At 40.5% G+C, this 21619-nt stretch overlaps 1 protein-coding gene across 3 annotated transcripts in view; it reads right to left on the bottom strand.

Annotated features, from left to right (window-relative positions):
- The window catches only part of LOC139548530 (limbic system-associated membrane protein-like), a 728679-nt gene that overhangs the window by 124503 nt on the left and 582557 nt on the right, over positions 1-21619 (bottom strand). For 2 of the 3 annotated variants that reach the window (XM_071358222.1, XM_071358219.1), the window contains exon 2: positions 13712-13790. In XM_071358222.1, the coding sequence (XP_071214323.1) occupies positions 13712-13790 (79 nt within the window). Of the gene's footprint in view, positions 1-13711; positions 14193-21619 lie in introns of those variants that run through there. The other variant, XM_071358221.1, reaches the window with a different exon arrangement.

The following is a 21619-nucleotide window of genomic DNA, read 5'->3' as shown; positions in this document are numbered from 1 at the left end:
GGAATGACGCTGGAGAGACGAAGCAGGTACGGGGAGTCAAACATTTAATAAGGAACGGACATGGAACGAGACAGGAACAGTGTCAGAAAAAGAGTAACAAAAACAATCAACGCAGAAGCGGGGAACAGAGCTGGGGAACTGACAAATATAGGGGAGGTAATAACAGGTGATGAGTGAGTCCAGATGAGTCCAATATCGCTGATGCACGTGACGAGGGAAGGCAGGTGTGCGTAATGGATGATAGGAGTGCGTGATGCAGGGCAGCCTGGCGCCCTCAAGCGCCGGGGAGGGGGGGGGAGCAGACGTGACAAATATGAAGTAAACAATAAGTCACTTATGAGAACAATCCCTCTACGTAATGCTTCAATCTGCTTTGAATCAAAATGGATGTATACTAAATACCCTGCTGTGGTAACCAGTGGTAACCAAAAATAGTACCAAGGGTGCCATCAGATATGAATCTGATTATTTACTTTGATACTATCGGAACCTCTGTAAAGAACAAAACCCTCTCAGTGTATAGGATCTTCAAACTACAAATTCTCTACAGAAAGAAACTCCTTTTCAATCATTTTAGTTGCCTTCTGAATGGCTTTCAAAAAAAATTGTTTTTGTCTTCTCCCACAATTGAGTGGATTCCTGATCAGACTATAGCCTCTGTTGGTTAACATCGACTTCGAACGATTGTAAAATTGGGACAACTCACAACTCGACCAAAATCCTTAGTAAAGTAAACTAAGTGAGTGACTAAGAGCGAAAGCCTGCTGCATGTGGGGAAGCGAAACAGCTCTTGACCAGAGGAATTTTGTCACACCCTGACCTTAGAGATCCCTGTTTATTCTCTATATTTTGGTTAGGTCAGGGTGTGACTAGGGTGGGTACTCTAGTTTTTGCATATCTATGTTTACTTTTTCTTTGTTGGCCTAGTATGGTTCCCAATCAGAGGCAGCTGTCTATCGTTGTCTCTGATTGGGGATCATACTTAGGCAGCCCTTTTTCCCACCTTCAGTTGTGGGATCTTGTCTTTTGTTGGTTGTATGTATTTTGCACGAAGAAAGCTTTTCGTTCGTTGTGTTGTTTATTGTTTTTTTGATGGTTCACATTTAAATAAAGTATGATGAACCCAAATCACGCTGCACCTTGGTCTACCCATAACGACGAACGTTACAACTTTAATGTGACACTGACAGACAAATTACATGTACTGTACAAAGGATTAAATACATCTAATGTGAACTGATTCCTTAAGAAAATAATAAAATGACAAATCCCCTGTACCAACATGGGTAACCTAATTAAGACGATAAATTAATTGTAGGGATGTAATGATTCACCGATACGGATCAGTGCCTGGTTAAAATGATTAACAAACGAGTGCATCGGTCTGTGGGAGACCAAACTGATCCAAATTTAGCATGCATGCATCGGTCAGAATACCAATTTAAACGTTAGGAATTGCTGATTCACTTAAGATTTTTACTCATATTGTTTTATTCTGAAAAGAACTCTTATCTGTTGTGACTGAATTGACGTGTCCTCTCCTTCAGTTCAGTAGCCTATCGAACTTTTATGCATGTAACCGAGTATGACTGCCTCATCATAAACACTCTGTTACATTGCATCGGATGTCATTCATTTGAATTCGGACAATCCACAATGGAGTGGAATCTCAACACCCCCTTACAGTAAGAAGGCTCTGGTGTGAGCTGGACGCCGGATACTTTGAATGTCTTCCAAACTCTCCAGCCAGAGTCCATCAAAGAAAAAAAAGTTACCAAACCACAGAAGAAGAAAATGTGGTTTTCGAAGATGGGTTTATGGGATAGCTAGCAACTTGCAAACAATTACCCATTAAGTAAGTGCTATTTTAATAGTACAAGTATGTTAAAAAAATACACATTGGTTGTTAAGTCAATTATACTTTGACTGTTGCCTCCTGTTTGAGTTTATTGTGATGGTAATGACGTTTGTTTTTGATAATAATTATTAGGTGGAGGTCGCTAGCTACAGTACAGCCATAGCAAAGCTTTTAGCTAGCTAGCTGCGCTGTAATACAGCTTGACTTGCTAGAAAGTTATAGAAACAAGTTGAGGAAAAAATAACTAAACATGTTTTATTATCAACAGAAACAACGAATGAAAAGGTCATATTTTGTAAATGCGATCTCTGACGAGAGACTATGCTCTCCTCCATTTTGTCTTACGTTGTGAAACGCTATTCTGTACTGTACATCCAGTAGCGGAACGAGCTTGCATGAAGTTGACGTACTGCGTAGTGAAATATGTCACAATGTAAATGACTCATGCAGAGTGCACGAGACACAGCTGCTTGCGCCAACGAGAGGTAGGCGATCCCTGTTCAAATAGGCTATTTGTACATCTGGCACCTTCACCATTCAGATGCTTGTAAAATGGCTTTCGCAATGTCAAATCACGGGCTTTATTATACTGAACAAAAATATAACTGCATCACTGAGTTACAGGTCATATGAGGAAATCAGTTAATTAAAATAAATAAATTAGGCCCTGATCTATGGATTTCACATGACTGGGAATACAGATATGCATCGGTTGGTCACAGATACCTAAAAAAAAGGGCCTCACAATGGGCCTCTGGATCTCGTCACGGTATTTTTGTGCATTCAAATTGCTATTGATAAAATGCAATTGTGTTTATTGTCCGTATCTTATGCCTGCCCTAACCATAACCCAAACGCCACCATGGAGCACTCTGTTCACAATGTCGACATCAGCAAACCACTCGCCGACACAACGCCATACATATGGTCTGCGGTTGTGAGGCCGGTTAGATGTACTGCCAAATTCTCTAAAACAACGTTGGAGGTGGCTTATGGTAGAGAAATTAACATTAAATTATCTGGCAACAGCTCTGGTGAACATTCCTGCAGTCAGCATGCCAATTGCACACTCCCTCAAAACTTAAGATATCTGTGGCATTGTGTTGTGTGACAAAACTGCACATTTTAGAGTGGCCATTTATTGTCCTCAGCACAGGGTGCATCTGTATAATGATCATGCTGTTTAATCAGCTTCTTGATATGCCACACCTGTCAGGTGGATGGATTATCTTGGCAATGGAGAAATGCTCACTAACAGGGATGTAAACAAATGTGTGCACAAAATCTGAGAGTTGTGTAGCCTACAAGAGTGGACGCAACTCACATCCAACTGCTGATTGCGGTTTTCAATCATTCAGATTTTATTTAGACTGTTCAAGTTCACCATAAGAAATAGTTTTGGTAGAGAACCTCTTCGTGAAATTCCAAACGGTCTAAACCATTCGCTTTCGAGAGGGGGATAAACATTTCTAAACGTAAATATTGACATTGTACTAGCCCAAAATATTTTCAATCTGGAAAGTTAACTAGTGGGTGATAGAGATTTCAGATAAATGGTAGTGACAAAAAGCATACATTTCTTCCCACCCCTAATCTGAGAGTGGGGTGGTACTGTAGATGCTCAGTTTGCCTAATGGCTCAGCTCAGGTGCCTAGACATACCATTGACCCCCCCCCCCCCCCCACACACACACACACACACACACACACACACACACACACACACACACACACACACACACACACACACACACACACACACACACACACACACACACACACACACACATACTAACAGAGAGCCACTCATCTCAGACAGATCCAGCTCAGAGAGGCTCAGCTCCTGAGCTCCTATCAGCTGCAGATATTAATTTAAAATGGAAAATGAATGTGTTCATGCAACAAAAAACTGGTCATCGCATCAATTCGTTCCACAATCAAACCAAATTGCACCGAATCGTTTCAAACTCAAAACATATCGTTCCTGTATCGGATCGGTGCCCATGCATCTAAATACGTATCGAATCATTCATGAAAGGAAAGATGCACATCCCTAATGAAATGATATTTGAACAAAGCTAACCATTTTGTATTGTGTACTGTTAGAGTAATTGGTGTGATCACAAACACTTGCAGGTTGCCTACTTTCTGGACTGTTCAGGAGGTTGGATGCTGGTGTAATGATAGAGATTAGGCTTGGCCGGTATACTGCATATACTGTATACCGGGGTATTTTGAAATAGCCAAGGAATGGTTTTTCAATACCGTTGAAACCATTTCTTTGAGGTTTTTCAATACATTGTAATACTTGTAGCTACTTCTTAAGTAAATACCTGTAGTCAACTTGTGCAATACCTTAGGAGATAAAGCAGATCACGTTCTTCATTTCACCTGTCACATTATTTGACATTATGAAGCTTACCATAGTTCCCCAGAACAGTTGAGTCAGTCACGTATTTGTTTGTAAATAGCACAATGGGAGAAAGCGGGAGCAGGTCCAGCTTTGTATTGACAGGGGTCGCGTTTTATATTGAGAGTCAATTGTGGGTTTTTTCTAAACTAAAATAGAAAGATCAGGCATGTGCAACTATTGTTTTCCTTTACAGAAAATACATGAGTGTAACACATTCGGCAGAAAATAGCTTCCTTTTCATCATCAGATGACAACAGAAGTGCATCCCTATTTGGCTGGCAGCCACACGAATAAATGAGCTTACAATGAAAAGCAAGGTCTATTTTTGCAAAAACAATGCATGGCCATCATATTTCTAATGTTTAGCATAGAAAGAATGTAGCCAGCTACATTTCCTAATGTTTTGCTTAAAGTTAATATTTCATTTTTACCTGAGAAAAAGTAGGCTGGCTACACCCAGAAAAGTACCGGAGAAAAGTAGCTACACATCAGTCAGAGCGCTGGAATGCCCGTTCATTAATTCTTATCCGAGTGGAGATTTGTCTGATGTTGAGCAGAAATTACAAGAAGCATTTTAGATCTGCTCTTACAAAATGCAGCAAGAGATTTATGCATTCTCAAAAAAGAATCCTGTTTGAAAAACACAGAATTCTGCATTAACGTGACCCCTAAGTTTAACTTTCTAGTTATCTAAGCAAGTGGCTGAACTAATAAGGTGACCAGGCATCGTATAGTGTTTACTTTCTGCTGTGTTTGAGAAGTCAAAGCCCTTTGGATGAGTTATTTGTACAGCTGCCACTGCTTGATTTTGTTGCGTTTTTTCTCCTCAATGTTCTCGGCCCTTCTGCTCCTCCCCCATCTTCTCCAAGCAGAACAGGCAGGCCCGTTTTCCTAGCGACTCCAGACAGACACAGTCTGTACACATGCTGCTTCAGAGCCAGTACTGTTCTTCCTTCAGACAAGCATGTGTCAAAACTTTCTTCATTTGCACAATGTCCCTAGCTCACATTCGCTTGTAAATGTCCAAACTCACCAACAATTACATTGGTTAGCTCCTACCTATATATGCATAACTTTAGGAGCTGGATTTCCTGTCTTTGCAATTCATTTATTTTCATTTGCGCTTGTTAGCATATTTAGCTAGCAAACTCCATGGAAATTCGCTATTACATGTGCTAATTTTGATAGCTTTCTCATAATCGACACTCAATGGGCTTTTTTCAAGCTTTTTTGGGCACCCCCTTGTGTACTAAGCCGGTAATACCGTAAATCCTGGGATGAGAGAAGGACGGTATGACGATATAAAAACCTGATAGATATGTTAATATGCACAGTGATTTTGACACATCACCAAGCTGAAGGGAGCTCAGGGAATTCTAGGAAGCTGAGAGAAAGTTTGAGGACAGAGAAAACAAACTAGGCCTAAGCCAAATACGCAACGTGCACAGCCTTCGACCGCTTAAACTCCAGTTCAGCATGTGACACAAACAGAAGGCTCTCAGATGGTTCAATCTCAATGACGCAGAAATGTCTCAACTGTCGACGGAACTTCAAATTGGGGAGATGTCCAACCAAACACCCCCATCCCCCCACGACGCTACCCCTCCCTCCCTTCAACCTCATTCTCCAAAACAAAATGGGACAGGGAGATAATGACGAAGCTGGCAGCCGCACATCTTTTCAAACTGTAACCGCATCATGGGTGAAAATGAAATTGATTTGAAAATCCTGGCTCTGCCAGGGCAGAAGCAGAGAGGATTATGTGGTGATTGTACTAATGCTGTCTGTCCCTGGTCTCCCCGGCTTTGAATCAGGTCACTACCCCATCAGAGCAGCACTGGACAGCACTGTGAGAGATGCTAAAAGCCCTTGGGAGGCTCTAAACTGTAAAAAACCTGCACTCAGTCGGATGACTTGTTGAGAGATAGCGGTCCTTTAGGGGGGGGGGGGGGGGACATGTGAAATTGTGTAGCACAGTTTCTCTCCTTATGGAGTTCCAGACAATGTTTTTTTCCTATTTAAAATGTGACAATGCTTGTGATATGGTTGCGGCATGTATAAGAATAGTAATAGTTGCAAAACATTACTAATAGTACAAAAAAAAGTTTAACTTGACCCTATTTGTTATTTAAGCTGAATATTTCTACAATAGGATCTTGAAATAACAGGTACACAAAAACCATTTGACCTATTCAAAGTAATTGAATTCACATTTTTCAAATCAGGACACGAGAGCCATGCATGTCTCATAACTGAATTATGTAAATGTGGTCAGATTTGGTTTAGTTTCTATCATCTATGCCATCTATGGCACGCAGTGATGTCCTCTGTGGGTCACTTGCCAAGGATTCCTGGTAGAGTGTTAAGCCCCTATGAACATTACAGTACTGGAGATGAACACTTACAGTAAGTGCCCTCCTTCTGAGTATGCTAACGAACTACTTATCAATAACTGCACTTCCAAATTGAAAATCCATGTTTGGAGTCAATGACTTGGCAATTGTTAGAGGTAATGGGGGATTTATACAGTCATAATAACACAACCACATTACTCTAATAGATTTAGTGGAACTTTTGGACTTGAAAAAATGTGTCTAAGAAAAGTGACCACATAGAGAACAGACAGGATAATCAGTCTGGTATTTACAGTAAATTATCAATGTGCAGTTCTTAAAGAGAACAATGAAAATGCATTTTCGGTAGTGGAATTATGCAAATGTTCATAATCTCTTAACTGTGAGGTTTGGATTTTGGATTGGGATCTGTGAGTCAACAGTTAGCTAAGCCATTCATTTTCTGCTGGGATCAATAGCAGCTAGTATTGTAATCAACACTTGAATAATTCTCTGTTGTAAATCCTTCAACACTCAGAGGCAATCTCTTTGTAAATCCCACCACAAACCAAAAAGTAGATAAACTTAAAATAAAACGGCCTGTACATTATAATGAGAATTGACGACATTCCAACACTTATACTGGAGAGGTTTGGGTGTGTTTCAGTAGCCTTGAAAACAAATAATATTGAATGAGCTGGAAAGTGTTCCTTCCTTCCATACACTTGAAACTATGCCCCGAATTACATGGAAACAGTATTGAGTAGGCATCATTTATCTGGTTTCATCCTCAAAAGATGGAATGTCTGACATACTGTAGATAGACAATATTCCTGGCACTGATTCACTTACAGTTGAAGAAGTTGGAAGTTTACATACACCTTAGCCAAATACATTTAAACAAAAATGTTTGCAATTCCTGACATTTAATCCGAGTAAAAATTCCCTTCCTTAGCTCAGTTAGGATCACCACTTTATTTTAAGAATGTGAAATGTCAGAATAACAGAATAGAGAATGATTTATTTCCGCTTTAATTTCTTTCGTCACATTTCCAGTGGGTCAGCAGTTTACATACACTCAATTAGTATTTGGTAACATTGCCTTTAAATTGTTTAACTTTGGTCAAACGTTTCGGGTAGCATTCCACAAGCTTCCCACAATAAGTTGGGTGAATTTTGGCCCATTCCTCCTGACAGAGCTGGTGTAACTGAGTCAGGTTTGTTAGCCTCCTTGCTCGCACACGCTTTTTCAGTTCTGCCCACATATTTTCTATAGAATTGAGGTCAGGGCTTTGTGATGGCCACTCCAATACCTTGACTTTGTTCTCCTTAAGCTATTTTGCCACAACTTTGGAAGTATGCTTGGGGTCAATGTCCATTTGGAAGACCCATTTGTGACCAAGCTTTAACTTCCTGACTGATGTCTTGAGATGTTGCTTCAATATATCCACATAATTTTCCTGCCTCATGGTGCCATCTATTTTGTGAAGTGCACCAGTCCCTCCTGCAGCAAAACACCCACAACATAATGCTGCCACCCCCGTGCTTCACGGTTGGGATGGTGTTCTTCGGCTTGCAAGCCTCCCCTTTTTTCCTCCAAACATAACGATGGTCACAATGGCCAAACAGTTCTATTTTTGTTTCATCCGACCAGAGGACATTTCTCCAAAAAGTACGATCTTTGTCCCCATGTGCAGTTGCAAACCGTAGTCTGGCTTTTTTTATGGCGGTTTTGGAGCAGTGGCTTCTTCATTGCTGAGTGGCCTTTCAGGTTATGTCGATATAGGATTTTTTTTCTGAGGTCTTGGCTGATTTCTTTTGATTTTCCCATGATGTCAAGCAAAGAGGCACCAAGTTTGAAGGTAGGCCTTGAAATAGATCCACAGGTGCACCTCCAATTGACTCAAATGATGTCAATTAGCCTATCAGAAGCTTCTAAAGCCATGACATCATTTTCTGGAATTTTCCAAGCTGTTTAAAGGCACACTCAACTTAGTGTATGTAAACTTCTGACCCACTGGAATTGTGATACAGTGAATTATAAGTAAAATAATCTTTCTGTAAACAATTGTTGGAAAAATGACTTGTGTCATGCACAAAGTAGATGTCCTAACCGATTGGCCAAAACTATAGTTTGTTAACAAGAAATGCGTGGAGTGGTTGAAAAACGATTTTTAATGACTCCAACCTAAGTGTATGTACACTTTCGACTTCAACTGTACAACTATACAGCAGAGAAGAAAAATCTTGATTTGACAACAGATGTTACAGGAAAATGAGATTCCCTTCAAACGTGGGCTGAAGTATACTCTAAGGAGATAGTAATTCCCTAGATAACATTGCACCATCCTTTCAAGGCCACATTAGCCATCAAACCACAATGTATTTCAGTCTGATCCTGATACGATGAATACGGGGCCATATTAAAGCTATTGTTTGGGATTATAAAAACAACAAAACAGCCAGACAGTATACAACTGAGGGATGAGGCTGGTGAAATGTAACCTTTTTTATATGTATATATAAATAATTGAAATTACCATTATAAGGATTCCCAGATCCCAAATTGTAGCTTGAAAAAGCTACACAAGGTCTGCTATGTCGGTACATCTCTATGAGAAACTGCTTCACAAGTCGGATATCTGAACCTAGCAGGTTTCAAACGCACTGAGCCTTTCATACTTTAATTGAAAAGGGATATTCGGGTGTCTGTGACATCCGGGCCTAAGGGCAAAACACAAGCCCACAATGATCTCCACCCAAATACCACGAAAGGGAGCGGATATTGTCAAATCAATGATAATTGACCCGGAGGAGAGCAATCCCGGTGTCTGTGTCATTAATGCTTTAATAAGCAATTGTCAATTTTCTGCGCTTCGCCCACATCAGAACGCACCCTGCAGGCCATGGACTGCCAACTAGTGAAAAAGCAATTAAAAAGTAAAGCATTGTGACACAGAAATGCTGCAAAGGGATACAAAATAACTTTGAGATCCAGCCGTGATTCACTGTGACTCTGAGAAGGATTAATTTGAGTTGTTGGGGTGGTATCAATCTCAAAGTAGTTCAGAATGTGGGACACTTTCACTGCGATCTAAATGTTTGGGGATGTAACAAGACGTTTGGGATATGAATTTAGTTGAAGCACGCGGAGAAGAAAATGTTCAACTGGTACTAAGTCAAATGTCAGCCAAAGACGTCAATAAAACGTAATCAGCATGATTCTAAGCCACAGTGGACCTCTACAGTACTTAATCTAAAGAATGCGTCAACATAGACTGCTGTACTAACGCATTCACGTCATGTGAATCTCATCTCATGTTACGAGACTGACTTAAACAATCTTAGGGGTTAACAGGTTAACTAGCTAAGCAAATGAGGTTAAAATAACCTTTACAAAACCTTTATTTTAATCACTCTCAAAGTGTTGATGCTGAAAAAGGACAATTATTTTGGTAACTTTACTTGCATGTGTTATAAGGCCCTTTTTCTTCGTCATTTTAGGAACATTGTTACTAGTACACCACAGCTACTGTGTAACAAAATAGTTTCTTTAAGGGTTCAGCTCCAACTATGCCGGTAATGTCATAACTAAGCCGCAGGCATCGGTAATGGAGTCAAGGCTATATTATTTCTCTAGGCCACGGATATCCCAACAGCACAGCAAAACCAGCTTATGGAATCACATTGGCTACACTTTCTCATGCAACAAATGACTACCCTGGGGCCCCCCCTGAAAGTTCTCTCATAGTGGCCCTTGTTCTTCTATATATTTTTTTATCCGATTTGTCTGTTGAAACTGGGGAGTGAAAAATGCATGTTGTTCGGTTGGGCTACTGGGCACACAACTGCAGTTTGCTGTGTAGTCATTGATAATTGAGTTAACTGTTAAAAAGTAAACTTGAAGTCAACTTATGTTCACGAATGTAACTTCAGGAATCACGTTTTAATATTAGGCTCACTGAGTGACACTGTATGGGAGGAAACAACTAGGCACTGAGTAGAACATATATTACTGTACAGGCCAGGTGACGGCTAAACTCACTCTTAATTGAAGGAAATGAATGCACTGAGTAAACTGATTGGCTGGATTTTTAAATGGATATCAATTGGTGAGCCTTAGTAAGATTTAAAAGTAACTACGTTGGAATTTGATTGACTTGATGATCAAATAATTGAATTGATGGAAGCGATTTAGTGAGAGGAAATCCAGTAAGTGGATTATAGGTCCTAAACCTGCTGGGCCTGGCTGTGACAACACCAGAGTGGTCAGCACACCTTTGACCTACAGGTTAACAATATAGGCTATAGGCTACCACAGGTTTTGAGATATTCCCACTGCTGCATCACCATGAGAGGATCAAGTATATAGTTCTCTAAACTGAAAGTTAAATGTTTGTCATTTTATTGTAACTTTCAATAGGTCTTATGTTGCATCAGATGATGACGTTACTCTAATCCCTCACTCCTTACAGACGACAAGTGCGACAATTAATTAAATGATAGTGTGATATAAATGTTCAGGTCTATAGACGCTAGATAATTATTGAATTAATGTCTTCAATATAATATCTGAATGTGATTTGCCATTAGAACATGATTGTGTGCTCCGATACAGTCTTATGTAGGAGAACATTTACAGTGAATTGATACAATATATTTACAAAATTATGTGGACACGCCTTCAAATTAGTGGATTTGGCTTTCAGCCACAGCCGTTGCTGACAGGTGTATAAAATTGAGCACACAGCCATACAATAGACAAACACTGGCAGTAAAATGGCATTACAGAAGAGCTCAGTGACTTTCAACGTGGTACTATCATAGGATGCCACCTTTCCGTCAAATTTCTGCCCTGCGAGAGCTGCCCCGGTCAACTATAAATGATGTTATTGTGAAGTGGAAACGTCGAGGAGCAACACCGGCTCAGCCGCGAGGTGGTAGGCCATACAGGCTCACAGAACGGGACCACCGAGTGCTGAAGCAGGTAGCGCGTAAAAATTGTCTGTCCTCGTTTGCAACACTCACTAACGCGTTCCAAACTTAGCAACGTGAACTGTTCATCGGAAGCTTCATGAAATAGATTTCCAGGGCCGAGCAGCCGCATACAATTGTAAGATCACCATGCGCAATGCCAAGCGTTGGCTGGAGTGTTATAAAGCTTGCTGACATTGGACTCTGGAGCAGTGGAAACGTGTTTTCTGGAGTGATGAATCACGCTTCACCATCTGGCAGTCCGATGGACGAATCTGGGTTTGGTAGATGCCAGGAGAACGCTTCCTGTCCCAATTCATAGTGCCAACTGTAAAGTTTGGTGGAGGAGGTTCAGGCTAGGCTCCTTAGTTCCAGTGAAGGGAAATCTTAACTCTACAGCATACAATGACATTCTAGACAATTCTGTGCATCCAACTTCAGTTTGGGAAAGGCCCTTTCCTGTTTCAGCATGACAATGCCCTTGTGCACAAAGCAAGGTCCGTACAGAAAGAGTCTGTTGAGTTTGGTGTGGAAGAACTCGACTGGCCTGCACAGAGCCCTGACCTCAACCCTGACTGCGAGACAGGCCTAATCGCCCAACATCAGTGCCCGACCTCACTAATTCTCTTGTGGCTGAATGGAAGCAAGTCCCCACAGGAATGTTCCACCATCTACTGGAAAGCCTTCCCAGAAGAGTGGAGGATGTTATAGCAGCAAAGGGGGGACCAACTCCATATTAATGCCCATGATTTTGGAATTAGATGTTTGACGAGCAGGTGTCCACATACCTTTGGTCATGTAGTGTATATATAGAGAAAATATTACAGCTTGGCATGCAGAGGCACTGTAAGGCAATACAGCCCAGTAGGGGCGTGTCTGGGTCAATGATTCCCAAACTCCATTGACAACCCGTCTACTGCAGTCAGCGAATATAAAACAATACTCTCTTTGTCTCTCTCTGTCTGGTGCAATGCATGCACCTCACAATGGGTATAAAACCTAACAATGCTTTATAAAGATCAGATTGCTCTCATTTAACATTACAAAAAATATAAATATCATACATAACATCAATAATGCAAAATGTCCTCCTAGCTATTTTTCAGACGTTTCAGTCATTTTGGTTAATTCTTAACCATGTAGGCTATGCCACAAATAAACTCTACATTAGCATACTTTTCAATTCAGTGATAAAAAAATCAGCAGGGGTGTGTGAGAGGGAGAGTGAGTTAAAGAGAGAAATATTGTTGTTGTGTCTTGCATAATTCGTTTTTGGGAGGGGGAGGGGTAATCATAGCCCCTCACTGACCTGCCAGTCCAAAAACACATGGCTGTGACCACGTGACTAATGCCATCTGTGTCCAACAATAACATAATAGCCTTAAATTGACAGCTTGCATTGTCTGGGAAGTGATTAACTTTAGGCTAAAACTACTCCCGACATAATTGGCACAAAGAAAATATGGATTTAATTCACAGTGAAGCTTTTATGGCGCTTTGGAATTATTTTTCATAACCGGGTAATATGGGCTGTTGTGCAATTCGGAAATCAAACTGCATCGTTATGTATTGTAGGCTACCCCACGCAGCACTTGCCTGTACTCTCCCCCATTGAAAAGAGTAGCCTCCTATAATCTGACGCTTCCCGGACATCATTTTGTGACAATTCTATGACACACTTAACGTTTTCAGTGATTTCCAATGAATACCAGGGCAATGTCGTTTAAATTAGGCTACATCATTATTTTGCAGTTTGGGGATGATAATGTGACTGTGGCATAGACTACATAATAAACTAGGCTACGGAGCAACATCAAATCGCATTTCAGATCAAAATGAAAATAAGTCTCTTGAAATCCACACTTTAAAAAAATATGCATATTTTTTTCCAATACATTTCTCATATCCTACTGATGAGTATTTAACTTAGTTGATGTCCTATTTAATGTAAAACACATCATGTGACATTTCAATATTTTAAATTAGATAACATTAGGCATCAGTAGCCTACACATTAGCGAACGTGTCAATAGAATCATTGATCATTTCATTCCATGCTGGTTCTATGCTTTGCATGCAAAACTCAGCATCACTTGGAGGCTGCGGATGAATGGAAAGTTGGACAGGGACCTACCTGATAACCGCTGTATCACCCTGACGGATAGTAATGTTGTCGGTCGCTCGCTGCATATCCACACTTCGGACGGGGAACCCTGTAGGAATAAGACACAGGAGTCTGAAAAAAGAAGCCTGCAATTGCCTCCAACACGGTCTCCTTCCGACCAGCATTTCCTAACCGGACGCGCAGAGATCCCAGAGAAAGTGTTTAGACTTATAAAAGGGAACTGAAGTGGCGCTCCGACCCGTGGCAATAACCTACTCCAGGACAAAGTGTGACCAAGGGTTTCTATGATGTTGAGGAAGATAAATACGCGTTGAAACAACGAAAGCAAAATGGCTTGGAGGAAAACATATATTCCGTAAACCCTCTCTGAAAGCCCTGTATTCCACTGTGCTTTCAGCTCCCGCGTAAAGGCTGCGATAGACAGGCAGCAGAGTTCTTTAGAGGTGGGGAGGAAATTCAGTCCTCTCCAGTCACCAGCGCCTCTCACTCTAGAGCTCTCTCTACCCGATTACCCCACCCCCGCTTATACATCGCACTGCTGCCCCCTTCACGAGAGTCTGATGCGCCTTTTTTGGTTGTCACGACAACAGCACCAGCTGAGGTCCCTTTCTACTAGACACAACTGCGGTCGGCAGCTGAGAGGAGAGGAAAGTCATTGGCTATGTGTCTAAGTAAATGCCTCGCTTGTTGTTCAAGGTCCACAGTTAAGACTACATGCCAACATGGTCATGACGTAACCCAAAGAAATTAGAAGGAACATTTAGTTAATTAAATCATATTCATGGGCTTACAGGTTCACATTTTAATTGGTTGATGTTTATTTATTTATTTATTTTTTATAAAATGTGTGGGGCAGGCTTTTCAGCCACAGTATTGAATGCATTGTGCTGGCTTTCCCTCATACATAGAAATAGAATGATAATTCTATAATAATTCTGTCATTCTATTTCTATGATCCCATATAGCCTATTTCAGGTATTTCAAGATGACTGTAGGGCCACCAGTATAGCCCAGCTATGGAGCTCAATTGCTCAACACTGAAGACCTTGTCGAGCGGTATGCAGTATAGCCAGGTAAGGTAAGGTGACAAGGTGCACAACATCCTTGCTTGTCTAATGTCACCTCAATTCACCTCTGGAGGTTACCATCCTACTGCTGACACCAACAGAACTGAATGCCATATAGGGGTCTGAATGCCAAAAGGCTTCTTAACAGCTTCTACCCCCAAGCCATAAGACTCCTAAACAGCTAATCAAAGGGCTACCCAGACCCCTCTTTTACGCTGCTGCTACTCTCTGTTTATTATATATGCATTTATGCATAGTCACTTTAACTCTACCTACATGTACATATTACCTCAATTACCTCGACTAACCGGTGCCCCCGCACATTGACTCTATACCAGTCCCCCTGTTTATACAGTAGCCTCACTGTTGCTTTTTACTTTTACTTTTCTTTTCTATTTTTTACTTATCTATTTTTACTTAACACTTTTTTTTCTTAATAATCTTTAAAGCATTTAAGGGCTTGTAAGTAACCATTTCACTGTAAGGACTTGATATAGCTTATGTTAGATTTTTTTTTTGTCTCAAAATATTATTTACGTGTTCTATTTTGTAAGCTAATATATTTCTTAAAAGGCTACAGGAACATATTCAACAGTGAAGATTTATTTTGGGGTTAGATTACTGTTCAGACATACATTTTCTCTTTAATACGCTCATCACATTTAGCTTGGATAAAGTCACTTAAGATGAAAGAGCTGATGGGTAGAGTTGTTTATTGTTTATAGGGTCATGCCCAATCTGTCATCATAAAACTGTGTCTAGACACATTGGCTTTGATTTTGACAAGGATGGTAATTATAATCACTTTGGCTGTCACTGGAGCAAGGGCAAGAGATGCAAGGGCATGCCTTCAACTTCATCAGAAATGTAAATGTGCCAACCAATAAGTTTTTTTTCTTCTTCTTGCTAACCAGGAAACAGATTTAATAGGCTGTGTCCTTATGTTCAATCACCCCACAGTTTAATTAATTGTTAAGTGAAATCATACAGTATTGCACAATTGATCATAGAGGGAAAAATAGTCAAAACCATCAGCATTCACTGCATGGCGTCTTCATCTGCGACATTGAACCTGGGTTTATATCCTGAATAAACACCACTATTTGTTATTATGATTAATGATCAAATGTAATCCTTTGTTGACTGCCAATGTAGCCTACAGCAGGGATCATCAACTAGATTCAGCCGTCTGACAATTCTTTCTTGAGCGGATGGTCAGGGAGCCGGAACGTAATTATAAATCATTTGTAGACTGCAAATTGACCACAAGAAGCCCAAACAGATTTCACAAATTAAAATCAATTGGAGCTGATTTGCTGGTGTTTTTACAGTATTTTATGTCCAACATAAAAAATATGCAATAAAAAATTACTCAGAAAACTTGGGGGGCCAAATTAAATCACACGCGGGCCAAATTCAGCCTGCATGCCACCGATTGGGGAACCCTGGCCTATAGGAACCGTCTGTGGTTCAAATAAATTGTGAAGTATAGCACTAAAACAAACTTGGCTTCTCGGTTTTATCATCAGCAGCATGGGGCAATGAGGCTTCAGTGTGAGATTAGTCCAGAATGGAACTGCATCTGTGAGAGATTGGAGGGAATTATGAGCATAATTAATATGGGGCAGTTCATGGAAGTGCTAATATTAGTACATTAGAGGGAGCACTAAAATGCTTTCCGCTGTGGATCATCCTCATGCTCCTTAGAACAAAATGTCAAACTCCATCTTCCATTTCGAAAAGCAACTGAGAAGTTTTAGCTATTTTAGAGACATAATAGTTTACACACTGCCAAGCTCTATGCATACTAAGGCCCATTTATTTTAAGTATGGATAAACTATTCTATTCAAATGCTGGGCCAGATTAATTAAGCATGTGAATAAGGCTACAACATTAAAGTAGATCAATAACATATTAATATTAAGATAATTCATGAAACATTAAAGTGACAATTATTTTTTCATTCACTCACTGTTGACTTTCATGTTCTAGCTTTGCTCTTATTCTCCTCGGAAAATGATTGATACAAATTTTTTACCAGTGCAAAAAATGTAACTTAACCTGGTCCTAAATATCCCATTTAAACATTATGCTCATTGTCATAGGCCTTCCACTGATACATGGCAAAGATCATTTAGAGCTACACCCCCTCTCTCTTCCTCCCTCACAGTCTGTACATTATCCTACTGCATTCGCATTATCCTACTGCAGTACAGTTACGTGACTGAGCACCAAGAACACAGAGAAGACAGGGAGAGAACTCCCCTCCTCCCATCCTTTCCTCCTTCCTTTCCCACCATACCGTCACCATATGATATGGTTACTGTTCATCTATTGCCAAGCCTGAACAAATGGTCAGTGATACTCCACTGCTCCTGTCCGATCACCCTTCCCTCATCCACACACTAGACTAGAGAAACCCTCTCAGCCCTTCCTCACACAGACCACCCCCCTCTTCCCCACATACTGTACACTGCTGAAGGAAAGAAGCCTGACAGACCTGGTACCATGCTATTGGGCAGCTCCAAGCTCAAGAGGGGTATTGAAACACTGGAAACCCCTGTTGCATGTTGGGAACTACATGCAAGTCACATGGTAATACAGTATTAATAGTAATAGCTAGTGAATTTCGATGTTAAAGGTACAGTATGAATAGTTATAAGTCCACATGCATGAAGGATAGCATTTTAGAGGCATTTTAGAGATTAGAAAAACAACCGTAATCCTACTCTCCTACTTAGCATATTTATGCTTACTCATAACATGCAGCATTGTGAAGATTTGTCATGACGATTGCTATTTGCTCCATGTTGTCACTCCACATGTCTGGAGAATGTTTTGTTCTTCTGTCTTTGACCAAATTGTTATTGCCTAAGAGCAGAATGTAGTGAGAGAACACTGAGTGAGTGAACTGTATTGAGAGAACATTGAATGAGATTCAAATGTAGAACCTGAAATGAAGTGCACCAATATGCCTGATTGAGGCCCATTTAAAGCCTGCCAAGCTGACCAAAGAGTGTCTGTTATCCCCTCATTAAACAATCCCCCTCTCCAAAATCACAAACTCATAAATATTGGAGAAGCAATTTCAGGTAAAAAGGGTTCATCATTATTGAACTCTGCCAGGCATGATTCTTCATGAAATGTGTAGGGTAACCTGGTTATGAAAACCAATGGTTCTATGACTATTACTAAAATTTGGGTGATCAATGAGGCATTCTCACCCATGAGATCACGCTATTACCTAACTTACTATGGCCCGTGTCAAAAGGGAAAAGGGAACATTAACGAACACGCCCACCTACAGTGTGTTCTGATTCATTCCATTCTCTTTGTGGGGAAAAAAAGAGTGGATGCATAATTTACCTTGACATTCCCGTCATACACGAGCTCCTGGCAGCGAAATGCATGATGTGCAGGAAAAAAGGATACGGCACCCGCACTCAGCAATATATCACAGGAGGAACACATTGAATTACACCTTGGCCTGATGAGCCGTGTGTCAGCAAAACTCAAGCTGGCAGCAAAGACAAAAGAGAATGGCGGTGTTGTGCTCAAAGTGGTGATTGACCTCCTTTTAGGGTTTCTGATGAGGGAGACACCTTGTTAGGGCCTCAACTAGTACTGAATTCCAAATCAACTACCTCGGCACTACCGTAGGATATTGCTGAAAGTACCAGATTGATCAGGTTCAGGATCAGGTGTAAAATGATCGGTGGGATTTTTGTCACATTATTTACACCGATCCAATTGTTTCAGATTTACAGGAATGTGTAGGAAGTATGGGCCAGGAATACATTTGGAATTCAGCAAAAGTGTGGTTTGCTGTTAGTGTAAATCTCTGCCTATTTGGTGAAGTTTCCTCTGTCATCAAATGTTGTCCAGTGAGTCATGAGATCTTTACGCTGACTTCAGTGCTGATAATGTCCAAACTGATATTCAAACGCATGGCGAGCAAGTTTGTTTTCATTCCCAGCAGTATAGATTGATTACATGCCAAGCCAAGCCAGATAAACAAAATAATCATATTGTGTGTGCAGTGTTTGGATCCAAAACATCAGTCACACCAATGTGTTCTCTGTTAACAGACTTTCCTTAAATATTTGGCTTGGCAAAAGCTATCATGGTTCCTCCACAAATAGATTGCTTCACACATGGAATAAACAACAACAAAAACTATTTGGTCGACATACAGTTGAAGTCGGAAGTTTACATACACATAGGTTGGAATCATTAAAACTCGTTTTTCAACCACTCCACAAATTTCTTGTTAACAAACTATAGTTTTGGCAAGTCGGTTAGGACATCTGCTTTGTGCATGACACAAGTAATTTTTCCAACGAATGTTTACAGACAAAGTCACTTATAATTCACTGTATTACAATTCCAGAGGATCAGAAGTTTACATACACTAAGTTGACTGTGCCTTTAAACAGCTTGGAAAATTCCAGAAAATTATGTCATGGCTTTAGAACCTTCTGATAGGCTGATTGACATCATTTGAGTCAATTGGTGGTGTATCTGTGGATCTATTTCAAGGCCTACCTTCAAACTCAGTGCCTCTTTGCTTGACATCATGGAAAAATCAAAAGAAATCACCTCAGAAAAAAATGTGTAGACCTCCAAAAGTCTGGTTCATCCTTGGGAGCTATTTCCAAACGCCTGAAGGTACCACGTTCATCTGTACAAACAATAGTACGCAAGTATAAACACCATGGGACCACGCAGCCGTCATACCGCTCAGGAAGGAGACGTGTTCTGTCTCCTAGAGATGAACGTACTTTGGTGCGAAAAGTGCAAATCAATCCCAGAACAACAGCAAAGGACCTTGTGAAGAGTGGAGGAAACAGGTACAAAAGTATCTATATCCACAGTAAAACAAGTCCTATATCGACATAACCTGAAAGGCCGCTCAACAAGGAAGAAGCCACTGCTCCAAAAACGCCATTAAAAAGCCAGACTACGGTTTGCAACTGCACATGGGGACAAAGATCGTACTTTTTGGAGAAATGTCCTCTGGTCTGATGAAACAAAAATAGAACTGTTTGGCCATAATAACCATCGTTATGTTTGGAGGAAAAAGGCGGACGCTTGCAAGCTGAAGAACACCATCCCAAACGTGAAGCACAGGGGTGTCAGCATCATGTTATGGCGGTACTTTGCTGCAGGAGAGACTGGTGCACTTCACAAAATAGATGGTATCATGAGGCAGGAAAATTATGTGGATATATTGAAGCAACATCTCAAGACATCAGTCAGGAAGTTAAAGCTTGATCGCAAATGGGTCTTCCAAATGGACAATGACCCCAAGCATACTTCCAAAGTTGTGGCAAAATGGCTTAAGGACAACAAAGTCAAGGTATTGGAGTGGCCATCACAAAGCCCTGACCTCGATCCTATAGATAATTTGCGGGCAGAACTGAAAAAGCGTGTACGAGCAAGGAGGCCTATAAACCTGACTCAGTTACACCAGCTCTGTCAGGAGGAATGGGCCAAAATTCACCCATCTTATTGTGGGAAGCTTGTGGAAGGCTACCCGAAACGTTTGACCCAAGTTAAACAATTTAAAGGCAATGCTACCAAATACTAATTGAGTGTATGTAAACTTCTGACCCACTGGGAATGTGATGAAAGAAATAAAAGCTGAAATAAATCATTCTCTCTACTATTATTCTGACATTTCACATTCTTAAAATGAAGTGGTGATCCTAGCTGACATAAAACAGGGAATTTTTACTAGGATTAAATGTCAGAAATTGTGAAAAACTGAGTTTAAATGTATTTGGCTAAGTTGTATGTAATTTTCTGACTTCAACTGTAGCTAGGTTGCCAAAGATATTTACCTTCATAAAGATGATCACAATGCGAGAACACAACTCAGAATTGAATGCTACAGTAATAAGCATGTGCTTTCATTTTTGTTTTCACACAAGATGTTTTTCTCCAAGCCCTTTATTCCGTGCAGAAAATCCATGCTACAATCTTACACAAGGTTAAAATCCTCACAGACATTATGTACGGTTTGTGAGATGAACAGGGACTAAGGTGTGAAAACACTCTGCATTCTCTGATATATGAACATACAGATGACTAGATCGTGCATATGGTACAATTGCTGAAATGATAACTCACATGCAACCGAGAGCCAAATCCACAGTGCACAACATTCTCCAAGACAAGGCCAAAAGACTTGTGAATTCTTACATCACTGTTCCAACAATGTATTCTGTGATCAAAGGGAATCAAACACATCTGGTATGGGTCAATCTCCATGCAAATGGAGATCCTGACATTATGGTCGATGGTTAGAGAAGGTAATTCTGAAGGCGAGACGGTGGGAGTTTGACCTTTCTCAGAGTCTTAGCTCTATGTATGACCGCCGGAGATGATCGCCTCACGTACTGTAGCAGCAACATCATCTTCTCCAAAGAGTTAATCTCCAACCCTCAGGTCATTCTTTTGCTATTCATTTCACAAACAGGCTGTCCACATAGAAGCGTACCAAATAGATAGAGCCATAGAAAAATATTGTATTGAAGGCGAAAGCACAAGGAAAAAAGCGACGGAACACTGAGGTGTCGACGAAGGTGTTGATATACTGTACAGTACACATACTATCATACAGGTTTCGCTGATTGTTTATGTTTTGTATACTGCAAATAGCTATTACTTGTTAGAGACTCAATGCCACAAACAGCCATTGCAGACACTATGTGCTAACACTAGACTCACCGAGTTTCAGTACAGACATTAAGACAAACATTGCAACCAAATCAAGCTATAAAAATCTGAGCATCCACTGTACCTTTCACTATCTACCTCATAGCATATCTTATACACCCTATTTTG

This window comes from Salvelinus alpinus, chromosome 21 (genome assembly GCF_045679555.1).
Source record: "Salvelinus alpinus chromosome 21, SLU_Salpinus.1, whole genome shotgun sequence".
Lineage (NCBI taxonomy): Eukaryota > Metazoa > Chordata > Actinopteri > Salmoniformes > Salmonidae > Salvelinus > Salvelinus alpinus.
The sequence above is the reverse complement of the archived record's forward strand: the minus strand, read 5'-3'. Positions and strand labels throughout refer to the sequence as shown.